At 43.5% G+C, this 20,258-nt stretch overlaps 1 protein-coding gene across 2 annotated transcripts in view; it reads right to left on the bottom strand.

Annotated features, from left to right (window-relative positions):
* Positions 1-2,898: 2,898 nt before the first annotated feature.
* Positions 2,899-20,258, bottom strand: part of tmem131 (transmembrane protein 131) — a 69,298-nt gene continuing 51,938 nt past the window's right edge. Inside the window, exons 22-36 of one of the 2 annotated variants that reach the window (XM_022244607.2) lie at positions 19,889-19,955; positions 18,800-18,975; positions 17,938-18,077; positions 17,253-17,448; positions 15,973-16,362; positions 14,408-15,095; positions 13,787-13,965; positions 13,341-13,489; positions 12,140-12,613; positions 10,887-11,013; positions 10,271-10,377; positions 9,600-9,725; positions 8,793-8,926; positions 8,213-8,407; positions 2,899-7,552 (exon numbers count right to left, since the gene is read on the bottom strand). In XM_022244607.2, coding sequence (XP_022100299.2) covers positions 7,445-7,552; positions 8,213-8,407; positions 8,793-8,926; positions 9,600-9,725; positions 10,271-10,377; positions 10,887-11,013; positions 12,140-12,613; positions 13,341-13,489; positions 13,787-13,965; positions 14,408-15,095; positions 15,973-16,362; positions 17,253-17,448; positions 17,938-18,077; positions 18,800-18,975; positions 19,889-19,955 — 3,256 coding nt within the window. In that variant the 3' untranslated portion in view covers positions 2,899-7,444. The remainder of the gene's footprint in view (positions 7,553-8,212; positions 8,408-8,792; positions 8,927-9,599; positions 9,726-10,270; positions 10,378-10,886; positions 11,014-12,139; positions 12,614-13,340; positions 13,490-13,786; positions 13,966-14,407; positions 15,096-15,972; positions 16,363-17,252; positions 17,449-17,937; positions 18,078-18,799; positions 18,976-19,888; positions 19,956-20,258) is intronic. The other variant, XM_022244608.2, reaches the window with a different exon arrangement.

Below are 20,258 nucleotides of genomic sequence, written 5' to 3'. Positions count from 1 at the left end.
GAAGAGGCATCCAGGTTTCTCCCTGTTTATGCTAATACAGGAAATTAACTGATCTATTTCCGTCGCAATTTAGCCAAAGAAAGGAAACCACAACACGTTTTCTGTCCCTGTGGAACAAATGGATCGAGGAAATGCTTCTTTTTTATGGGTGGCAATGCTTCGCTTCAGATGAGAACACAGCCAGATACGGCTACAGAAAACGCCACAAAGCTTTGTGACATTTTGTATAAACCTAGACGAGTATTCAGTGCGGCAATTGGACAGTGGAAGGGACATATATTAGCACAGACTTTACGTGAATGTCAAGGGCAGGATTCCTCAGAGGCCTTGTCCCCAAGAAAATGTGAAGATCTTCTTTACTGAATTACATGTATAAAAAGGTACATTATAAAAAAAAACATGTACAAAGTCCCTTGACGTTTGGAATTTGCATTTGCAGACACTATCGTTCATTTATTAAGCACTTGGGTTTGTGAGAGATTCGACATAAGCAGCGCTGTGTAATGGGAATGGACGTGTCAACAGAATGTCGAACAGACGATCGCATGCCATTTGTGGATAAATAAACACTAGCGATGCCTTTACACGGAAATAGAACAGGGCCAACATGGTTCCTGGGCACATTGTGCCTGTCACTGACAAGCATCTCCACTGGGCCAGAGTTCACGAACTTGATGGGCTTTAGGATCAAAGGTCAAGAAACCAACTTGCGGACGGATGTGCCATCACGTCATTTTTACAAACAAAATAGAGAATCTCTCCCTATAATTCACTTTCCTTCGGTATGAAAGAATAGTTTCAGGCCGGGATGGGGGGACGCCCTCCGAGTTCCCACTTGTTGGCGCCACGTTCAGTACTTTCCAATTTGATATCAAGCAATGCCTCAACTACTCGTACAAATCAAAAGAAGCCAACATTAAATTGTGGTCATCTGGCCCACTTCATGGTAAAAACGCGTCACTATTCGATCAGTGGATTGGTGGCAATTCGCAACACGCTCGTGGACCCGTATTTTGTGCACGACTTGGTTGAGGGTTAGCGCATGCGCACTCGATCACTTTATCGTAGATTTTGCGGCAGACGACGCGACGTCAGACACCGTCCCGACACTTCTTTCTGCGGATGGAGACTTAAATGTATTTTTACAAAATACGAACAAATAAAGTTCGTGGAGATAAGCCGATGACTGAAAACTGTTTTAGACAACATTAGACCTTCGTATTAGATGAACCCAGTTACACAAATTTTGAAACAAATTCTGAAAAAATGATAAAAAAAAGAACAAACACGATGTCATTCCCATTTAAAAACCATTTGTTCTGTTTGTCAAAACACATGAAATAAAGTGCCGTGTGTAAAAAGACCTCGTAATAACATGGGTGGTATTTTCAAGTTATTGCGAACTGAATACATGTATTTTGCACGAGAATCATTTTATCCGTAGTAGCGCATGTATGGGTGCGCTGGAGTACATGTACGTGTATACATGTAGGGTTAACCCTAACACTCCTCAGTCCTCCACAACAGGTGAAGAATTGAGGAGAGTTAGGGTTTAATTAATCATGGCCGACCACCAACCGACAGAGAGCCAAAGTAGAAATTGATAAAACTAACGAAGAACGATTCGGAAAAGCTTAAACATAACACGGCATCCTTTTTCAAACACTCTTTCAATTACTAAGATATGCAGCATGTGTGGAAAAACTGGAGAACAATTCAAAATTTTTAAAGTGATTTTACGCGATGGGGTATCAGATGAAATAGGTTGCCTTCGTGGATCGGCCATCGCTTCGTGTGCCTAGCAATGGTCCAACAGAAATTGGGCCCCACTGACCTGCTGAAAACACATGCGCTGAGACCTTGTCATAAATACATGAAATTGAAAAACACCTACGCATGAAGAGTAATCTAATGATGTAAAATGCTTCTTCTGTTTTCATTGTTCACGTTTTCGGGGTTGTCGAAATTCGGAGTGTATTGTGTTGCCATGGGGGTCACTGGCTCTCAGCCCTTCCGTGTCGTTCCTACCATTTCCAGCGGTAGAACCAGTTTACTGTGTATAGGCCTGCAGTTGCGCGCCTCATACACCACACAACTTGCGCGATGTAAGTTGCGTCACTTTTTGCGTCAAAGCGTACAGAGTTTGCAACCACTTGTGATGGCCGTTTCATATTTGGGGTCCGGGCAACTCTACCGTTTGCCAACTTGACTTGGGCGAAGCTTTGTTGAAATACAAAATCTCCTTAAGTTTAAGGCAATCTGAAACCAGATCTCACTGCATTCCATCCTGATAATACATCTGAGAACGACGACGCGCTAAATAGGATTTACGAAACTACTGACTTTTTCCCGCGGCAGGATATCTATTTCACGCCTTGACGAAATACGCGTTCAATTATTTAAGTCGCCGCGGCGAGATGGGGAGATATTTCGCCGCGGTTAGTATCTTCTGCGGAGAGATAGCAACTCGAGAAAAAAATGCAAGTGGCCCTTATACGCGTCCATACAATCACAAACTTTCGTGAAAGGCATTTGCCCTGGGAACGACTGAAGACCGAGTAAGGTTTGGGAATGGGGATGCATTAGATACGTATGTGTAGTCCTACAAAATAAAGCGCAAAGGCTGATTCACACTTTAGGTGCATGCAACAGCGATGCAAACTTGACGTCACGTAGATTTGCATCATAGTTCCGCTCGAGTGGAAAATGTGTTCAATTTTGGCGAAATCGCAGTACGAATATTACATACACGCGCGCCTCTGTGTGACATTCACAAATTCATTTACGTATATTCACGAATGCATTTTGATCCGACGTCACAAATTCGCGTTTGCATTCGCTTTCGCGCCAATTATGAACATGCTTTAATGTTCACAAAAAGTCGACACAGCACAACGATTCTTTCTTTTCCAAAACCTGGAAAAAAACTTTATTTTTTTTCCTCAGTCATGTATCAAACCTGCGGCGTTTCACATTGCATTCAACATCGCAACAACGTCTGGGGTTATCGGATACAGCATCTATCACGGATCACCAATATGTTAATTTAACGATTAACAATGTTAGTGCTGGTTAAAAAGCAATGCTGATCGCGCCCTCGGCGACGACTTTCCTCCGATTTTTCAGCTTTGGGGTTTTAACGCCCCACCACACCCCAAAAGTACCCTTGAATTCAGAATCAGAGAGAGAGAAAGTTGGAGAACGATTTGAACAGACACCCATAGGGTTCTCCTTTTTTAAAAGCAACCTAGAGGTTTTTCCGCTAAACACAAGATACAAACAGCGCCCATCCATCGCAGCAAGGTTACTCGAAACCCACAGCGACGGATCTCTGCACCCTCGACGTAAACATAACGCAGAGGGAGAGTGGAACATCAGTCACTTCGAAACATTACGTGCTACTAACAAGTTCTACACTAGCTCTGAATGTCATCTCACCAGAGCCATCTCTCTAATTAAAGTGAAACACACTTTGCTTTTGTGTATTTTTTTTAATCATTAAACAGCAAGCGTAAATGGAAACAGCAGGCGCAATACCCTGCGTTAAGATAATACCGTTTTCTTCGTTCAGTTAAGTAGAACCGATGACCGTGCGTGACTCCACACTGAAATCACAATCCTAACATCCAAGTCGTGGACTGTCTGCACAGCTCCACGACCAAACCTATTGAACACTGTCGGCAACGGACATGCTTCAGCACATGCGTGATTGACGTCTTCCTGACGCCCATCAAAGCGGATCTTCATATTTACTCCAGTTTACCTTCCAAGAGAAAGTTGTACGATTCCAAAATACGTTTACTCCAAACACCGCACTGCCCTACAGTATGGCAGGTCATGGAAGGGCAGCCAAAATGATCGTTTCACTTTCACCTGGAACCTGGAGAAAATTTGTGATACCACGCTTTGAATAAGGGCGCAGGTCAGATTTTTTTCAGAGGACCAGCGATACATTGCAGTACTGCTGTGGTACTAGTCAGTGAGTGTGTCGCACGAGCCGACGCACCACAAGCGGTGGGGACTGGCTCTGAATGAACTACACTTGACGAGGCTTGTACGCGTCCACCGCTGAAAGACCTCTTTGAAGTCACATGTCGGGAAGAATAGTCTCACAATCGGAATTTTGGTCAAGTTCGAGAAATAAATCATCAAGCCAAACCATCAGGTTTGCATCAACGGAGTTGGAAAAACGAGACGGGACATTGCTGTCGCACACATCTCCCAACAGGTCGCACTGCCACAAGTTACCGCAGGAAAGTCACGAGAATTGCTTAGAAATGTCACAGCCACGACAATGTCACAAGCATGCGTACATGCACGCCGTTATGTCGCAGGCGTGACGGGGGGGGGGGTATATTTTGAATTGACTATCCCGGGCGACTGGGACTGGGTCAAACCACGTGACAGACTGTCCCAATGTGGTAGTTTTGTTTTTATGGAAACATGGCGTCTTCTGTTTCACCACGACACGAAATTTTGAGCTAATCGCCTATTCCCACTAGGAGGAAAAACAGTAAATATCCAAGCTGCATCTCTGCCCTGGAAAAGATGAGCAGGCAGAGATCAGCGTGCCGTGCTGGGAAAACGATGAAGCACACACAGGTGAAAACCAAGTACATGTACTCCATCTTCCCTTAGCCACGGCCATAAAATCACATTACCTGTGGTTTGCTGGATCTTACTAACAAAACAACTGTACATCACAAAACACAAATTGAAGTTTTCCCCCCGAAAAAGGGCAAAAAACAAACAAACCCAGAAACATTGAGTTAGCAAAAAACAACCTAACACCCCACCACAAATATTTCAAGACAAGGTAAGAGGTGGCAATGCACAATACACCTCTATGACCAAGTTTGTGTATGTAATATGATAACTCACCATCACCAGTGGCTCAACGACAACTTTGACAACCCCTACTGAACTGAGGCAAAAAAAGGTTGAGGCAGAAAAAAATCAAAGACAATGGAAAGGCAGGAAAGGCAAAAACAAACAAACATACACACAAAAGCCACAAAATCCCCAAAAAGCAAGCAAAAAAATGAAAACAACATCTGATGAAACAAAGAAAAGGACCGAAAACTAACAACCCAACAAACCACTGCATAATGTGATTTAGTGCAGAGGGGTACAGCCATCACCACATAAATACATGTATATCGCTTAGGCCAAAGAACCACAGTCTATACCTATCGTGACCCTCTCCTATTTGTTGTGGGATCCATGTAAAATGGTATCAGCCACAGGGATGGCAGAATTCACAGCCTTTTTGTTCAGTGGATGTTGACAAGCCACTGAATTCTGAAATGCACTCCTCGGAGTCAACTTGCATCCCTACACACCATCAGGGCATTTGGGTGAAATATGGTTGCCTGCAACTAGCAGTCGATGTAGTAATCAGATTGGAAAACTTGGCTTTGGCCTAGTTTCACGACTAAGCTATCAAAATGTGACACACTGTTACCTATTTGCAGTATCAAGCAGGAACAATTAAACTTATTGAGCAACAAGCAACTATTTTTAAATCAATTTTTCGAAACTCTTTTTTTGATAAACTATGAATTCACACACAGACCTCTTTCCCCCAAACCAATTTACATAATCCTGTTTGCTAATTCAGTCAAACAAAAGTGCAGTTTTATCACTGGGACATCTCAATCAGTTAATATACATTGTTGTAAAAGTGCAATAAAATAAAGAGGAAAAAAGCACAGCAAATATTGCCCAAAAATGGTTCAACGCACACAATAATTAAGCCAGAAATTACTTCTTCCATTGAAGTAAGAAAAATACAAAAATATAACTCATTTCGCAATATAAATTACACTATTCTACATTTTAGCCCAACATATACAAGTACAAAACTTATAAAGCAATTTCCATTTGAAGTGAGGACAAGAAAGTCAAACGACATTTGAATATTCGACAGGTAATCTGAGATTATTTCTAGGTTTGTTAACTTTCAAATGCTTTTTTTCTAAAAGTTGCAACTGAAATCAACGTGCGGAAAATAGAATCAGTTGACAAACTCCAGTTGTGTTGGAGACTGTATTGGGCAGGAAATAATCTATTATTATATTTCACTTTTAGTCTCAGAAATGTGGCTGGCTGTGTTGAGGAACTGACACACATACATTCTACATTCTGTTTTAACTTTCTCAAGACAATCATTATCCAATGCATCTGGTACTCTTTCTGTAAATGCATTACAGGGAAACAGGTTAAATAATATACAGTCCCACAGTATTGATTTCTGTTCCTGCTTGATTCGGAAAGAGTGTTTTCCTGGTAAAACCAACTAAACCTTGACGACTGCCTAAAAATACCATTCTGTGAAGAGGAACAAACAAGGTAAAAAGATTATACTGTCGTTAACTTCCTGATAAACTGTGTTTTGACATGGAGTGGACTGAACGTGAGTTCCATACACACATAACCTGACTCAGCGGTTTCTGCAATGAAGTGTGTCACGTTTGATAACATCACTGCAGGGACAGTTTTATTGTGAACAAAAAACATCAAAGCGTAAAATCATCATCCATCATTATTTGACAATAAAAATTTTTTTTTAAAGTCTGTTTCAGTATGACCCTACCGCTCAGCACTTTGAAAGGAATTTGAACGTTTTCTGGCATTTTAAATATTTCAACCTTATGCAACCATCTGCTCACCCAAAGTGGATGAAAAACCAAGAATTTAGAGTGGAAGTTTAAATCAGTTGATTCAAACTGATAAAACGTCCAGCAGGATTTAAAAAAGTGTTAAAAACATCTGTGCAAAAACTGGTAGAGTAGGGTGTGTCCAAAATGGAAACAGTGGCTATGGCTAGCCAGTGACATGCTAATGGCAAAACTGAAGCCCCAGCCTCAAAGTATCTGCTTTGGACGCAGCCTTGCTGCAATCAAACTGAACAAAAAAGCTTTAAATCGAATGATTTTGCATTAGTTCTGCTTCGATGCAGGTTGTTTTGTACATTTTTTATTACACTTCTCTGAGGTTGGAAAACTGACCTGAAAGCCCCCCAATTGACCGATTTTTGGACTCAATGCTTTCAAACACATTCCAATTTAGATATGCTCATTCCCTTTGATTTGTGAAAAACAAAATGCTAACAGCAGAAATGAGACTGACCAGTGATAAAAAAATAGCTGAAAACAGCTGAAAAAAGGCATAAAGAACTGAACTGTGAAAATCTCCTACACTTTTGTACACAGCCAGTGAGGAAAAAAAGCTGAAATCCAAAACAAAAAAGCTGAAATCAGCTAAAAAGCTGAGAAATCTCACCCCAGTAACAGGTTGGATTGTCACATGAAATCAGATAGATTTGCTGTGAGCCTAAGCCCATGGACAAGAATTTCTTTGGTGTTTGATGTTCACAATTAGAACTGGCACCACAATGCCTTGTTTCAATGGTGATGGCTGTTTTTTCCCCCTACTTAACAATTTACTGTTTTTGGTCGTTGTTCCCTGGGCTCCAGGAGGATCCGCTGTTCCCCATTGCAGAGAAAGGGTTTCCCCACAGACTGCGGAAGCTGCTGAAGGGAGAGTACTGCTGAGAAAGACACAAATAGACAAGGGGAAATTGAGAAACTCATATGAAACAACAACAACAAAAAGCCTCATATTTTTTTAACTGGATGTCAATCATCACATGTATTTCTATTAATGAATAAAATATTTATTTTTTCTTTTACTCTCTCTTTTTTTTTGGGGGGGGGGAATGCAGGCACATTTGCACAACTAGTGCCTAATTATAATTTCAGCTGTTAAAATGTCCAGAATTGGTTGGGTAACTAAAAGAAGAACTATCTTTACAAATCAGCTAGCCTACTTTGAACATTAACAGTTTGGTTTGACTGTCTTACAAAGATACATGTTACATTGCAGTGAGCAGATATGTGGTGTACACAACATGAAAACAATCATTTGTTGGAGTGGCTTAATTATGCTTAGTTGCAGCTTCAAGGCTGAATCATGAAGGACCCAGCTACAATGTGGTTGAGTTGAAGGTATGCAAATGCACCTCCGGCTGCTACCAGAAAACCCATGTGCAGTAAGTTGTGCGAATATACAGAAAAGATGCAAAATTGTCAATTCTTAGTATGAGAGGCCAGCACAGGGTCGCAGCCTTGGGCCAATCTCTGTCACCACTGGGGGGGGAGGGTAATTTGTGTACAGACCCCAAACTGGCCCTAGGGGAAAGGAGACTTACTGGTGACTCCTGGGTGGCCATGCTGGGCGTGGTGGTGTCCAGCAGGGAGGTGTTGGTGCTGCTGGGATTGCTCCAGATGGAGGAGGGGAAGAGCTCACTGCTGCTGTTCCAGCTGGAGTTGGGCGACTGGGCAGCGGGGGGCGGTGGCAGGTCCTCAAAGCTCCATGGATTGCTGGTGGCCGGGTAGAAGTTGGCCTGCAAGGGGCAAAGTGGGGTAGTACATACCAAAGTGTGATTGGAAGGGCTCCAAACGATGAATTATTTTGCACACGTATTTTGTGCAACGTGGTACTTCTCTTCTATGCCTGAGAATATTCAACATCCTCTTAGACATAAGTATTTTGAAAAGTACACTTTTTTGAACATTTCCTGTTGTCCATGGTTTTCATGATGCCATTGGGGAAGACACTGCTCATGTTACACGTTTTTCTATTCAAATTGTGAAACCAAATTTCATGTATCATTCGGTTTGACATCCTGACAACAACGAACACTACAGGGATGTGGGTCAAAATAGTCAGGCCCCCAACTAGGTTTGAATTTCAATACTGCTGTATCATTTCAATGCTATCTAGCTCACTGTTTGCCCCGGTGATCTTGGGGACCCAGTCTCTGTTGACCAGCCAGCGTCAGGGTAGGTCGGTCCGAGTTGCCACAGGTTGTTGGAGGTGCTGGGCATGCCCACTCCTAGTCCAAGCCAATCTCCAATGGTTCCTTGGAAGGAAAAATACCACAGAATTATCTCAAATTGGTCATCTACATCTAGAGTTTACATTGTTTACCAAGCAGATGGTTCTGATGGTTCTTGATTCAAGAACTGAATGAAGGAAAATCGAAAGACGAAGTCCAGCTCGTGAAAATTTAAACAATCCTAAAACAAAGCTACAAGTCTTGACTCCAAGACACAATTGCAAGTCGTATACATTGAGTCTGCATCTGAATAATTTCAAACAATCCCAGCTCCTAGCCTTAACTCCAACATCCCACAGGCCTCCAGGTTGAAGCTGACTCCCAATCAGCAATCTACGTCCAATCAGAGTCCACAGTCTACTATCTTGGATGAAGTACCAAGTCCCAAATGCCAGTCTGAGGAAAGCGGGAGTTTATCGGGCAGCACATGAGAGTCATGTTGGCAAAGGGCACTTTCCTTGCCTTTTACCTCGGCGGTCTAAGTTTGAATCCCACCCAGCCCAATATGTGGATTGGATTCTCGGTCCCCCCTGATTCCGTGGGTTGGTTCCGAATATACATTTGAGGTTTTCCTCCCACCTGTAAAAAGGCTGAACATTTCTTTACTATCTTCTCCCCTGGGGCTCCTAGGGAGTAGCGGTTCTTTAGTAACTGATAGAGTTACCCTGGTAAAATAAACAAAAAACTCACTAAATACCTTTGATGGACTGGGCCTTGGGCTGCTGTACCTCTTGTGGGTTGTAGCCTGACATGGGAGGGGGTGGTATGTCCATACTTGGCTCTCTCACGCTGTTATCCCAAAACGTCGCGGGGAAATTGGTGCCTGAAAGTAAAACAACTAAAATTTGTGATTCCACCAATTTTTAATTAGTACAATCCAAAGCATTTTCGAGTGATAAGGAGACTTGAATGTGGCTGCAGAGCAGAGGCAGTCCTAAGGGGCCCCTGTCGAAAGCAATATCCATGATTTTTACTGCTTGGTGCACAGGGAGTTACAGAGGGAGTTTATAGGCCTTTGGCATTCTTATTAAGGTTTTTTGACTGCCAACGTTGTGACCTTGGGCAAGTCAATTTTCCTGGTTTGCTTCTTGTGGAACACAAATTGGTACCAGCAAGGGTAAAAATAACTATAGAACTTGATTAGTTGTTTGTACCTACAATGGCAGTATTAAGCTGTATACTCTCCAGGGAGCTAAGGTGGTTTCAGGAATTTTTATGGTCACGGTAATCGGGGGGGGGGTAATTATGATGCTTTCGCCTTGATTGGTTTTCAAGATAAGTGTGTCTTTATAACCTCATGAGATGGTAAGAGTGATGGTTATGGTTGATGTTGTCATTACTATCGTCATCAAACCGCTGTCCACTCACCTTGGTTGGCAAACGGGAACTTGGAGGACGCACTGGAGTAGCTGTCAGCAGACATTGGCTTCTTGGTCTCAGCTTGGCTGGCACTGGGCATGCTGAACATTCCGGGGCTATGGAGATTACAGACAACAAATCTCAAAAAAAAAAAAAAATTCAGAACGTGCGTGTCAGCAGACACTCAGGCTATTAAAAATGTCGTTGCTCCGCAGCAAAGATTTCAGAATCAGAATCTTTACAATCAGGGACACCAACAGAATGTGTGCAGTGATGTCCACAACTACCGTGCCCTTTTATATAAAGTGACACATCCAGTCTTTAGCCTGGCTCCTGCTTTTACTGACTGACTGTTATAAACACATTTAAGTCATCAAAAACTTTAATTCTACCCAACAAAAAATGATCACCAGTGAGTCAAGACATCCTTTTGAAAAAACATTAAGACTCCGTGCAAGGTCAAGTAACAGTCATTGTCCACTTCTTAACTGCTTTTACATGACTCTACACACCAATGCACCTTGTACAAACTTCCAAGATAAGATGTAGATCTAATCAAGGTGCTGCAATGAACGTCCCATATAATCAAGAAGTATGGAAGTGCACTCCTGTTGGGTGTTCCTACCTGCTTGGCCCGGTGGATGCAGTGCTGCTGGTATCAGAGGCACTGTCCAGCATCTCCGGCTGACCGGATTGGCCAGTCCAGGGCCAGGTCCTGGTCTTTGGGGAGATTCCCTTGCTGCCAATAGCTCCTAGGATCAAGCAAGACAGAGAGAGGAAAAAATCAATTTCTCCCCCGACTTCTTGTCAACTTTAGGACGGATAGCCAGGAACTTTTGGCCAGGTTCTGTTTGATACTTTTTTGAACCTGGTCTCTTGGTGCTGGTTCTGTTCCTATTCTGTTCCTAGCCACTCTGTTTTTCAAAGTATGCATCAGGTTTCAGTCATCGGACCGTTCAGACATTCGGCCTACTGACTATGAAAAGAAAAAAATGAATTCTGACAAATCAAAGGAATAAGTCAAAGATTTGGTATCTGCACGAGATGACATAGCAAGGAATCAGCCATGAATTTAAGATGTAGCTGCGATCGGTTTTTATTAGACACAATTTTTCTGCGTCTTTGTACTCTTCTTCATTGTATGAAAACTCTTACACTCCTATTTGGTTAAATACACTGAAGAGTGTGAGCTTTTAAATAATTAAGATTATCCATGCTTTTCTGTACAACTGAGGGCGCTGTTGCTGTGAAGTGATCTAGGGAATACATGGTTCAGTGCATAGGTGTTTCTGTTCAAATTGTGAACCCAGAATTTACTAACTGAGAACATTTCTGAGAGATGGAATGATGCTTTCTTATTGCTATCCACATGAACACGGAATCAGCAAAGAAGAGAAAACTGAGTCCAAGAAAATTTACAAAAGTGTAGGACTTTTTTGTGTACAAACTAATGTAACATTGAGGCTTCTTCCTGAGATGACACCACAGTTATGCTCATGAATATGGAAATACTCATTAGCATAAAAACCAAAAAAGGCATTAAACTACAATTTGAAATGATGTAGCAAAGGTTAAAAACAAGGATTACTGAGGCACAAAGGTGCATTTTAGAGGTTTGTAATCACAAAAAATGATTGCAGCTGCCCTTTAAAGGAAATTCTCCAGACAGATTTCAATCTTTCACACGTTGCTGACATGAAAAATGAGTGATGACTGAAAGATAACTTTCTAGAGATTAAACATAAATTTAGTGAGCTCCGATGAGGTGCTGCCAAGAGTCAGCAATGATTCAATCGCTGACAAAATGGTATACTTTAAAAGACGTATGTGTGAGTAAGTTGTTGGGGAGGAGCTTCAGAGTGGCTGTGACATTTATACCTGGACGACCAGCGATATCACCCACAGCAGTGAAAGCTGATGTCTTCTCGGGCATGGATTTGGTTTTGGCCAGTTTAGTTTTCTTTGTGCTCTCCTCGGGAGCCGGACTGGTCTCGGAGCTGGTGCCCGGCACTGCCCCGGCTACCGCCTTGCTGTAGCTGCTTGGCCGGCCGCTGGCATTCCCTGCTGCAGCAGCGGCAGCCGTAGCTGCAGCTGCCGTTTCAGGGAACTGACTGGACTTGGTGCTGGAGTTCTTTGAGCTGGAGCCCTTGCCTCGGTGGCTGTTGCTGGTGTTTGTGGTGGTAAGGGCAGCAGGGGTCGGCTGTTCCGGGTGCTTGGCTTGCACTGGCAGCTGCCGTCCCTGACTGCTGGGCATGGGCTTAACCTGCTCCCACAGAGGCGGCGGAGAATCCTTGTCCACTTCACTGCTTGGGGTGCTTGCTGTCTCACTGGCACCATCTATAGATTTGGTCGCTGCCAATCGACAAGGGAAAGAGAGAAGTGCCCAATGGTCAATCCTTTACAAACTGAGCCGGGATCAGTACTCACACTGCCAATAATGCCGAGCTATCACATGAAGAATGCTCTCATTATCCGGGTAGTTACCATTAAATCTCTCTCCGTAACATTTTAGCAGCATCTCAAGGGCCAAACTGGCAAACAGTTTTGACAGGTCAGTACCGTGCTTTGGTATGTAATAAGTGCCTGTACCTTAACTGATGTACATGGATCTTAATACGTGCACGTACCGTATGACAGCTGCTTCATGGACAAGCTGGACTCCAAAAATTGTGGACTAGCAGCTAAGAAGAGATTAGGTACCACAAATGACATTGTGCGGTGTTCACATCATAACAGGATCACTGAAGGGCACATGGCATGCGCACACTACTTCATGCATGCTGCAGGATGGGCCATGCATGACTAAAAGCAATGATTAGAAATACCACATGGGCCTAAGAAAGTCAAAGGTTCGTGGCTACAGACGCTTCTCACAGATGAGTGCTGCTCCCAGACACAGTCAATTGATGTGAACATGGCTTAATTTTTCAACTGAATGTGCACAAATCTCTTGCCTCTGAATGAGAGGACTGTGGCAATGCAAGACTGATCACAGCAAGCATTCAGATTTGCCGTTTCCCCCCCTCACCCACGACACACACCACCTGTATATCCCTGGGATGTGAGGGAGTCAACGTACCTTGTTCGGGTTTCGCCGTCTTGAGTGCCTTCTTGGTCGCCTTAGCGGCAATCTTGGCAGCAATGGAGTGAGGCGAGGTTGGCTCCTTGGAGTTCTGCTTGACCCGACGGCCTGCTTCACCGTGCGGCACGTAGGGTAACTCCAAGGTACTACATAAAGTCAACAAATTTATACACCAAATTAAAGACAAAGAATTGCAGTGACATATTTAACAAAATCGTAAACACAAACTAACCATTTTTTTTCACAGAATGTGAAGCCTTCTTCTGTTCATGTTTTTTTTAATAAGTCATCAGAAGAACCTCTTCAATATTGAATACTTGAGCCAACAATTCATTTCCAGACAAATGAAAGCTTAGACGGTACAGTTGAAAGTTATCAGAATGGGTAAAGTTCCTCCTTATAAAATACGTAGACACCAATAATAGGACAGAATATATTGTCACCTGGGCCTGCACACGTCACCATAGAATGCAGGGTCCATCTTGGCATTTTTACGGGGTTTGGTACGGCTCTTGACGTCCTCAAATTTGAAGTCGTCCAGACCCATGCCACCCGAGGACAGGGCCTTGCTCTTGGACTTGTTTGAGGGCCAAGAGGGCTCGCTGTCAGCTTGGTGGAAAGTCTGCAAATAATAAAAGATATTAGCTTGTTTTGTCAGATGCAGAGATCACGTAAACCATTAAACTTCAAAGAAAGCTACTAAATGTTGATATTTTGGAAAGGTGGTGAATATGATCATCAACAAAGTGATCCCAACCGATATAAGTTAGCCTTTTCAGTTTTCTGCAACCCCAGAGGTACACTTTAAAGTGCTTCTTAATGTTGGTGATTAAAAGGGTGGTGAGTATGATTTTCAACAAAATGACCCAAACCAATATAATTTAGCCCTCTTCAGGTTTCAACAACCTCAGGAGTTAAGCTGAGGAATTTTCTCAAGAAGACCTTCAACAACTACCAATACAACAACTGTTAGGAGCCACAGTAGCCCATTTCTGCTCTGATGTCGATCAGTGAACTCATTCAGACAAATGCCCAAACTGATCAAAGATGCAAACTTCTCCTACCTGCTTGCCGCTTTTGTCCGATGGCTCTGACTCTGGATTGGAGCATTCGGTGGAGATTGAGGAGGAGTCGTCACGGTCCACTGCCTCCCGCATCATCTCTTCCTTCCGCTTGCTCCCGGTCATCTTCTTGTCATGCTCCTCTCTCTTGGATGTCGTAGTCGGTCGGTTGGATTTACGCTTGCTGTTTCGGGCTAATTTATTTACGCTGGTGTTTACCTCTAGGCTGTCTTGGGCTTCGTGGGCCGGCGGGTCCTGGACCATAGCCGGTGAGATGTCTTCCACGAACGATCGAGGGGATGGATGCTCTGGGTGTCTGTTACTGTTCTCTCTGCTGCTGCTAGTGTTGTTGGCGTAGTTGCTGTTCCACTCGGAGTCGACCGGGCGTCGGCGCGCCTTTCCGGTGGACCTGCGGTTGGGGGCCGCCTCGCTGGGGGAGGGCGTACTGCTGTTGGATGTATTCAACGCATTGCTCTGCTTGGCTGGGACGCTGCCGTTGGCCCAACTGTTGACCTTGACTTTGTCCTTGTCAGGTGACAGACGCCTCTCCGACTGGCTCTTGGGTTCGGAGTGCCGGGTGTTGTTGGCGACCGAGGAGGTGCTGCCTCTCGTAGACGTGGAAGGGGAGGAGGAACGCTTTGGCCGAAAAGATAACTTCTCACCCAGGGTAGAAAGAACACTACTTGTTGAACTGTACAAAGATAAGGGAAACAGACACTGAACATTGGTCCACAAGCACAAACAAGAGTACCATGTTTCAATACCGGTGAATAAATGAAAAACTGCAGGAGAACATATTACCAGTCCCATCATGAACTGACCTATCTTGTTGAGTACAGACCATGAAGTGACCTATCATGTTTGGACTCTTTGTGTATGGGACAGGTCAGCTGGTGGTACTCTACATGGCGTGTAAAATGTCAAGCTTGAGGTTTCAAGGAAGATGTATGAGGCAAACATTTGAAGGTGCACTGGTTGGCACACTCTTCCAACTATGCGCATGCACGCATGACTAGCACTGTTCCGGAGAGAGTTGTATTCAAGCTTTGTTAGTGACACCCTAGCCATTTGTCAGCTGTTATCAAAGGCTATAAAGCCCTTCATGGCAAGTTCCACCACAGGCCCCAGATTCAATCACTTGTTGCCAACACATAACTACTCGGTCTACGGTATGTGACCCCACTCCTGTACAAGCACATGTATTTGTGGACACATTGCCATTTGAAGACATCTTATTGACATCTTATTGCCATCATCCACTATTTTTACGTACGCTCAAAGTGGTATGAACAAAAATCAACCACTTTCATTCAAGTATAAAATGGATAAATGTTAACCATGACAACGCTATCACTGGTTCATTAGCTCACCTCCCCCCAACCATGGCCACTATTGTACAATAGTCACTCTGCACAGTACCCACCATAGTGCTTTCTGCCATTAAAGGGGGCCATTACAAATGTCTTGTGAACTGCTGCTGGATTTGTCAAAAGCCCTACAATGTGTGACAAAGATACAGCTTTTATGACTAGTACTCGATGTGACAGAAACTATGAGGGAACCCTTACCTGGGCTTTGCTCCCCCTCCCCCACTGGCCCCGCCCCCACCCCCTCCAATCTTGATTCCCGCTGCGATGCTGCGTAGGTCGAAGCACTTCAGCCTGCCCATCTCCCCTTTCTCCTCGGGAGGGCCAGGCTGGGTGGCAGGCATGGGCTCGGTTAGGCGTAGGGCTTCCAAGTAGGAGGCCGTCAGGATGCCCAAGAACAGGACCCCCATCAGGATGACGGAGATGATGTAGAGCAGGTGCTCCCACTGGGGGCGGGGTAGGGCGGCCGCGCAGGTGGACAGCATGTGAGGGGGCAGCGTAGCTATCAGGGTGTACTCCAGCTCCTCCTGGTTGTAGGTCAGCACCTTGAGCTGGCGCGTGATACGCGACATGGTGAAGTCTGGCGTAAAACTGTCAGAAAAGAGAAGAAACATTAATGCGATGCAGTGGCACCAATATGCAAGCGTTCTGACAAGGTCACTAGCCTTCCACTTTGCTGTAATCATTCCACCTGATCAGAGATATAATGGATTTAAGATGTTTAATGCCAGAAAGGGTCAAGTTCCTCATAAAAACCGTCCAAAAGTATTAATAAGACACATCACAAAGGGGCCTAAGTCATTCGATTATCTGGGTAGTTTTATCCCCTGGTCTGGGAACTGTTGGACTTGATATGAATAACAGACTCTTTTTGGTTTCAAAAAGCCTTCATTTTACACAATCAAAGGCAAAATTCAATGTTATGCAATGGTCCTACGAAAATGGGCTCTCTGGCAAATATGGCCATTTCAAAATTCTAAGATAATGTGAGGACTTCCTTCAAGGTATCGAAATCTTAAAAATCTATCAGGGAGTTTGGGGAGGATTTAGAAGGATAAAGGAGGACAGAGCCTAGGTACCATACAGATTGTTTAGGGGCACTGTTGCAATTTAAACCACGCCCACTTAAAAGGTGAGACAATTGAACCGGTTGTGGTACGAATTTGGCATATCAGCCAATGACCACTTGTAATCAGAAGAGAGATTGCACACATGATATGTACTAAGGTGTCAGCAATGAACTGGATTACTTTGCATGGGTCCTGACATCCCTGGAAACTGTTAACACAAAGAAGATGTCATTGATTTCCCTTACAAAGGAGAACATACGAGAAACCATGCAGATTCCTGATGAGGGTGCTCGAGGAATAATCCATACACTGGGAGAACTATCACAAAATGAAGTAGTTCAAATTCAATCATGTCTTCAAACATCATTTTACTGAGCAGCAAGCTGAGATATCGTCCTGAGTCCAACTTACGCTATATCCAATCGCTTGGTTTCGTTAGGCACCAGCTCCATGGGCCGACACTGCAACACCTTGAAGCCGTAACCATTGCAGTCATAGCCGTTAATGCTAAAGGTTTTAATGTAAATCGGCAGCTGCCCTGTGTTTTTCAGTGTGAAGGAGCGCTTCACGGTAAAGTTTGGTGGGACCCTGGCTTTAGGGGACGACCCTGGGGAAAGACGGCGAAAGGCAAGGCACTGAAAGATTGCTTTGTTAAATTTTGTTTCAATTCCATGCAAAGTGCCACAACAATGCATAACATCGGCTCTGAAGGACTTGAGATTTTTGTGAATAAACACTCTCAGTGTGTTATGAGGGCTGGGATCAACAAATGTCTTCAAGAGAGCATGTGAGCTGACAGGTCAAAAACAGGACATTACAGTCAAAATAAAATATACTGAAGCTGTGTCAATGAATCACTTACGTAGAACGGGGGTATTTCGACTTACAATCTGAGACACATGTATGCATAAAACATACAAAGTATCTGTAAAAGGACTATGAGAATGCCATACATAGGTAGATTTTTAGCACACTTGGCCACATGTTTCCAATAACGAGGGCGTGATCCCAACTCTACCGCCTCACATTCCAATGAAATTGTTGGCCTCGGCAAGGAACTTGCACCAGCACAATAAGGGAAAGGATGGATACTCACTATCGCAATCTTCCAGATGCGTGGGTTTTAGCTCAAAGAGCAGGTTGCTGTTGGGGCTGGGCATCTTGCTGTTGAACCTCAGCTCTCCCCTTGCCCCGCGCCCCCGGACCATGAACGCATCCAGAATGGTCAGGTTGTTCCTATGCAAACCAATTAGTGAGAGAGATGATGACAGGTGTTCTAGTGGCATTTCAGAGAACTGCTTTCTAAACAAGCGTGAAACAGTTTACAGCTTACATTTCTTGGACAAATGTTATGCTTGTTTGGAGGAAATCTGAAAGTTTTTTACCTTTTTTTTTCATGTTTCATGAGACTTTGTACATAAGTTTTATTTTGTTTTGGCACTGAATACAGAGCAGACATAATCATTTCCTTCAACTCAAATTAACAGCAAAATTCTAGCCCTCAATTTCTGCAATACAGAAGCAGACTATATTTTCTGCATTCCAACACTTCAGAGGATTTGCCATAAAATGTAAATAATACCACAAGGACTTTTAAAAACAGCAGCTTTACTAACTTTGTTCATGTTTTTGGTATCATCTCTGGCCACATATGTACTGACAAACTGGGACACTGCCAAAAGCTATGCATTGCTCAGTTGGTACAGAAATGCAACAGCATTTCATTGGCCACTGGTTTGAATCCCATCTAAGCCTTTGCTTTGCTTGCAAGAGAATTGATATACGAAAGATCAAACAGACCTCTTCCTCAATCATAAAAAAGCTGAATAAACGACTTCATACTATAGGTTTTTGTGCTCTTATTTTGGGCAAGGAATAAATTGTGTTGTATGGGGTCAGGAAACCAAAGAACCGCACTTTAAAGATCAATTTGCAATTTCTTATTTTAGTCAGCTGACCTGATGAGTATGAGCGATATTCGCTCTCGGCCGTCGCTGGGTTTAAAGCCGATGGCCACAGTGACGTTCTGGTGCGGTTTGATGGGAACCGTCAGCGCTGTCCTGTTTGGTCTCACGCCAAATGTCTCCTCTATCACACCACACGAACTGTTTTTAAGGCACTTCTCTGACGAATCCTACCCCAAGTGAAGAAAAAAAAATTGCCACAAAAAATATCGCTATGCGGAAAAGTTTTGCAAAACGTCAAGGGGTTATGTGCTTCTTGGTTAGAAAAGAGAAAATGCATGGTAAGTCATGCAGTTTCTCTTTTCTATTCTTTTTTATTCTTTTCTTCTTTTCTTTTCTATTCTTTTTCTATTCTCTTCTATGACATTGAGTAAATTGATATTACAGTGTGCAATTAACATTGGAAACGTACAAGGGAAGCCATAGTGACCTTTATGAATTTTTACCCTCACAAACCACATCCTGTAAAGTGTAATTTGACAACCAGAGCTGGGAGCCATTGCCGTGGAGGCACAACCCTCGTGGACAGGTGGCACAACGCACATGGACTGGTGGCGTGTTACATGCATCTTCAACCAAAAGGACGTCATGATTTGCCACAAGCATGCGCACGTCAACTTGAAAAATGTGCCTTGTGAGACCAGTGCCACCGCAGTTACGGCATCCAATCGGATTAGTCTATAGATTGTGTTTAATAGATCCTCATGGGTACAGCTGCAGGGCATTTTTGTGATGGCAGAACGAGTGAGTGACCTTCCCACTGTTTCAGCAGTCTTACGTTTTCTCTTGTTGCACACAGAGGTCGGGGGATTGCAAATGAAAAATTCATCCTGTCCTAATCACCAGAGCCCAATGTCATTGTACACACATACATGGAGAGAAAGAAATTATTTGCTTGGGCAAGAGTAGTCACCAGCTAAAAGGCCATGTAAAGTATGCTGCTAAAGACTGGTTACCAGCTGGTTTTAATCAGGCATAAAAAGAATTGCTAAGCAGTATTTTCTGCTGGGCAGCCCTGTGAACTTGGTCGCCGATTCAAATGTTAGACTTGACACTACAGGTTTGGCGATGGCATCAACTCACCTTGTCTGTATTGTTAGCTAAGAAGAAGACACTGGGGTCGTCCGTTTCTATCAACTCTGGATCAAACCTGGACAGAAGGGACCAACAACAGATGCAGGAAAATGACCGGTCAGGGAAAGACAGGTTGAGTTTTATAAAGGTGACAAACGGACAAACAAGATTTGGGTGGGGTCCTTTTCTTAAAGATACCTGCGCATTTACGAAATCTGATTGAATATTCAGGTGATAAACTGACAAACAAATCAGGTTAGGGTCTTCTTCCTTAATGTACATCCATGCAATCTGATTAGGCATATCTGCTATGGCAAACAACAATAGTGACGGGGGTAACAAAGAAAACCATATGGAAATGCCGGCCAAAAAATCTAAT

This window comes from Acanthaster planci, linkage group LG02 (assembly GCF_054643075.1).
Source record: "Acanthaster planci isolate LZ-2023a linkage group LG02, COTS_SCS, whole genome shotgun sequence".
Classification (NCBI taxonomy): domain Eukaryota; kingdom Metazoa; phylum Echinodermata; class Asteroidea; order Valvatida; family Acanthasteridae; genus Acanthaster; species Acanthaster planci.
This window is presented reverse-complemented; position numbering and strand designations above follow the sequence as displayed.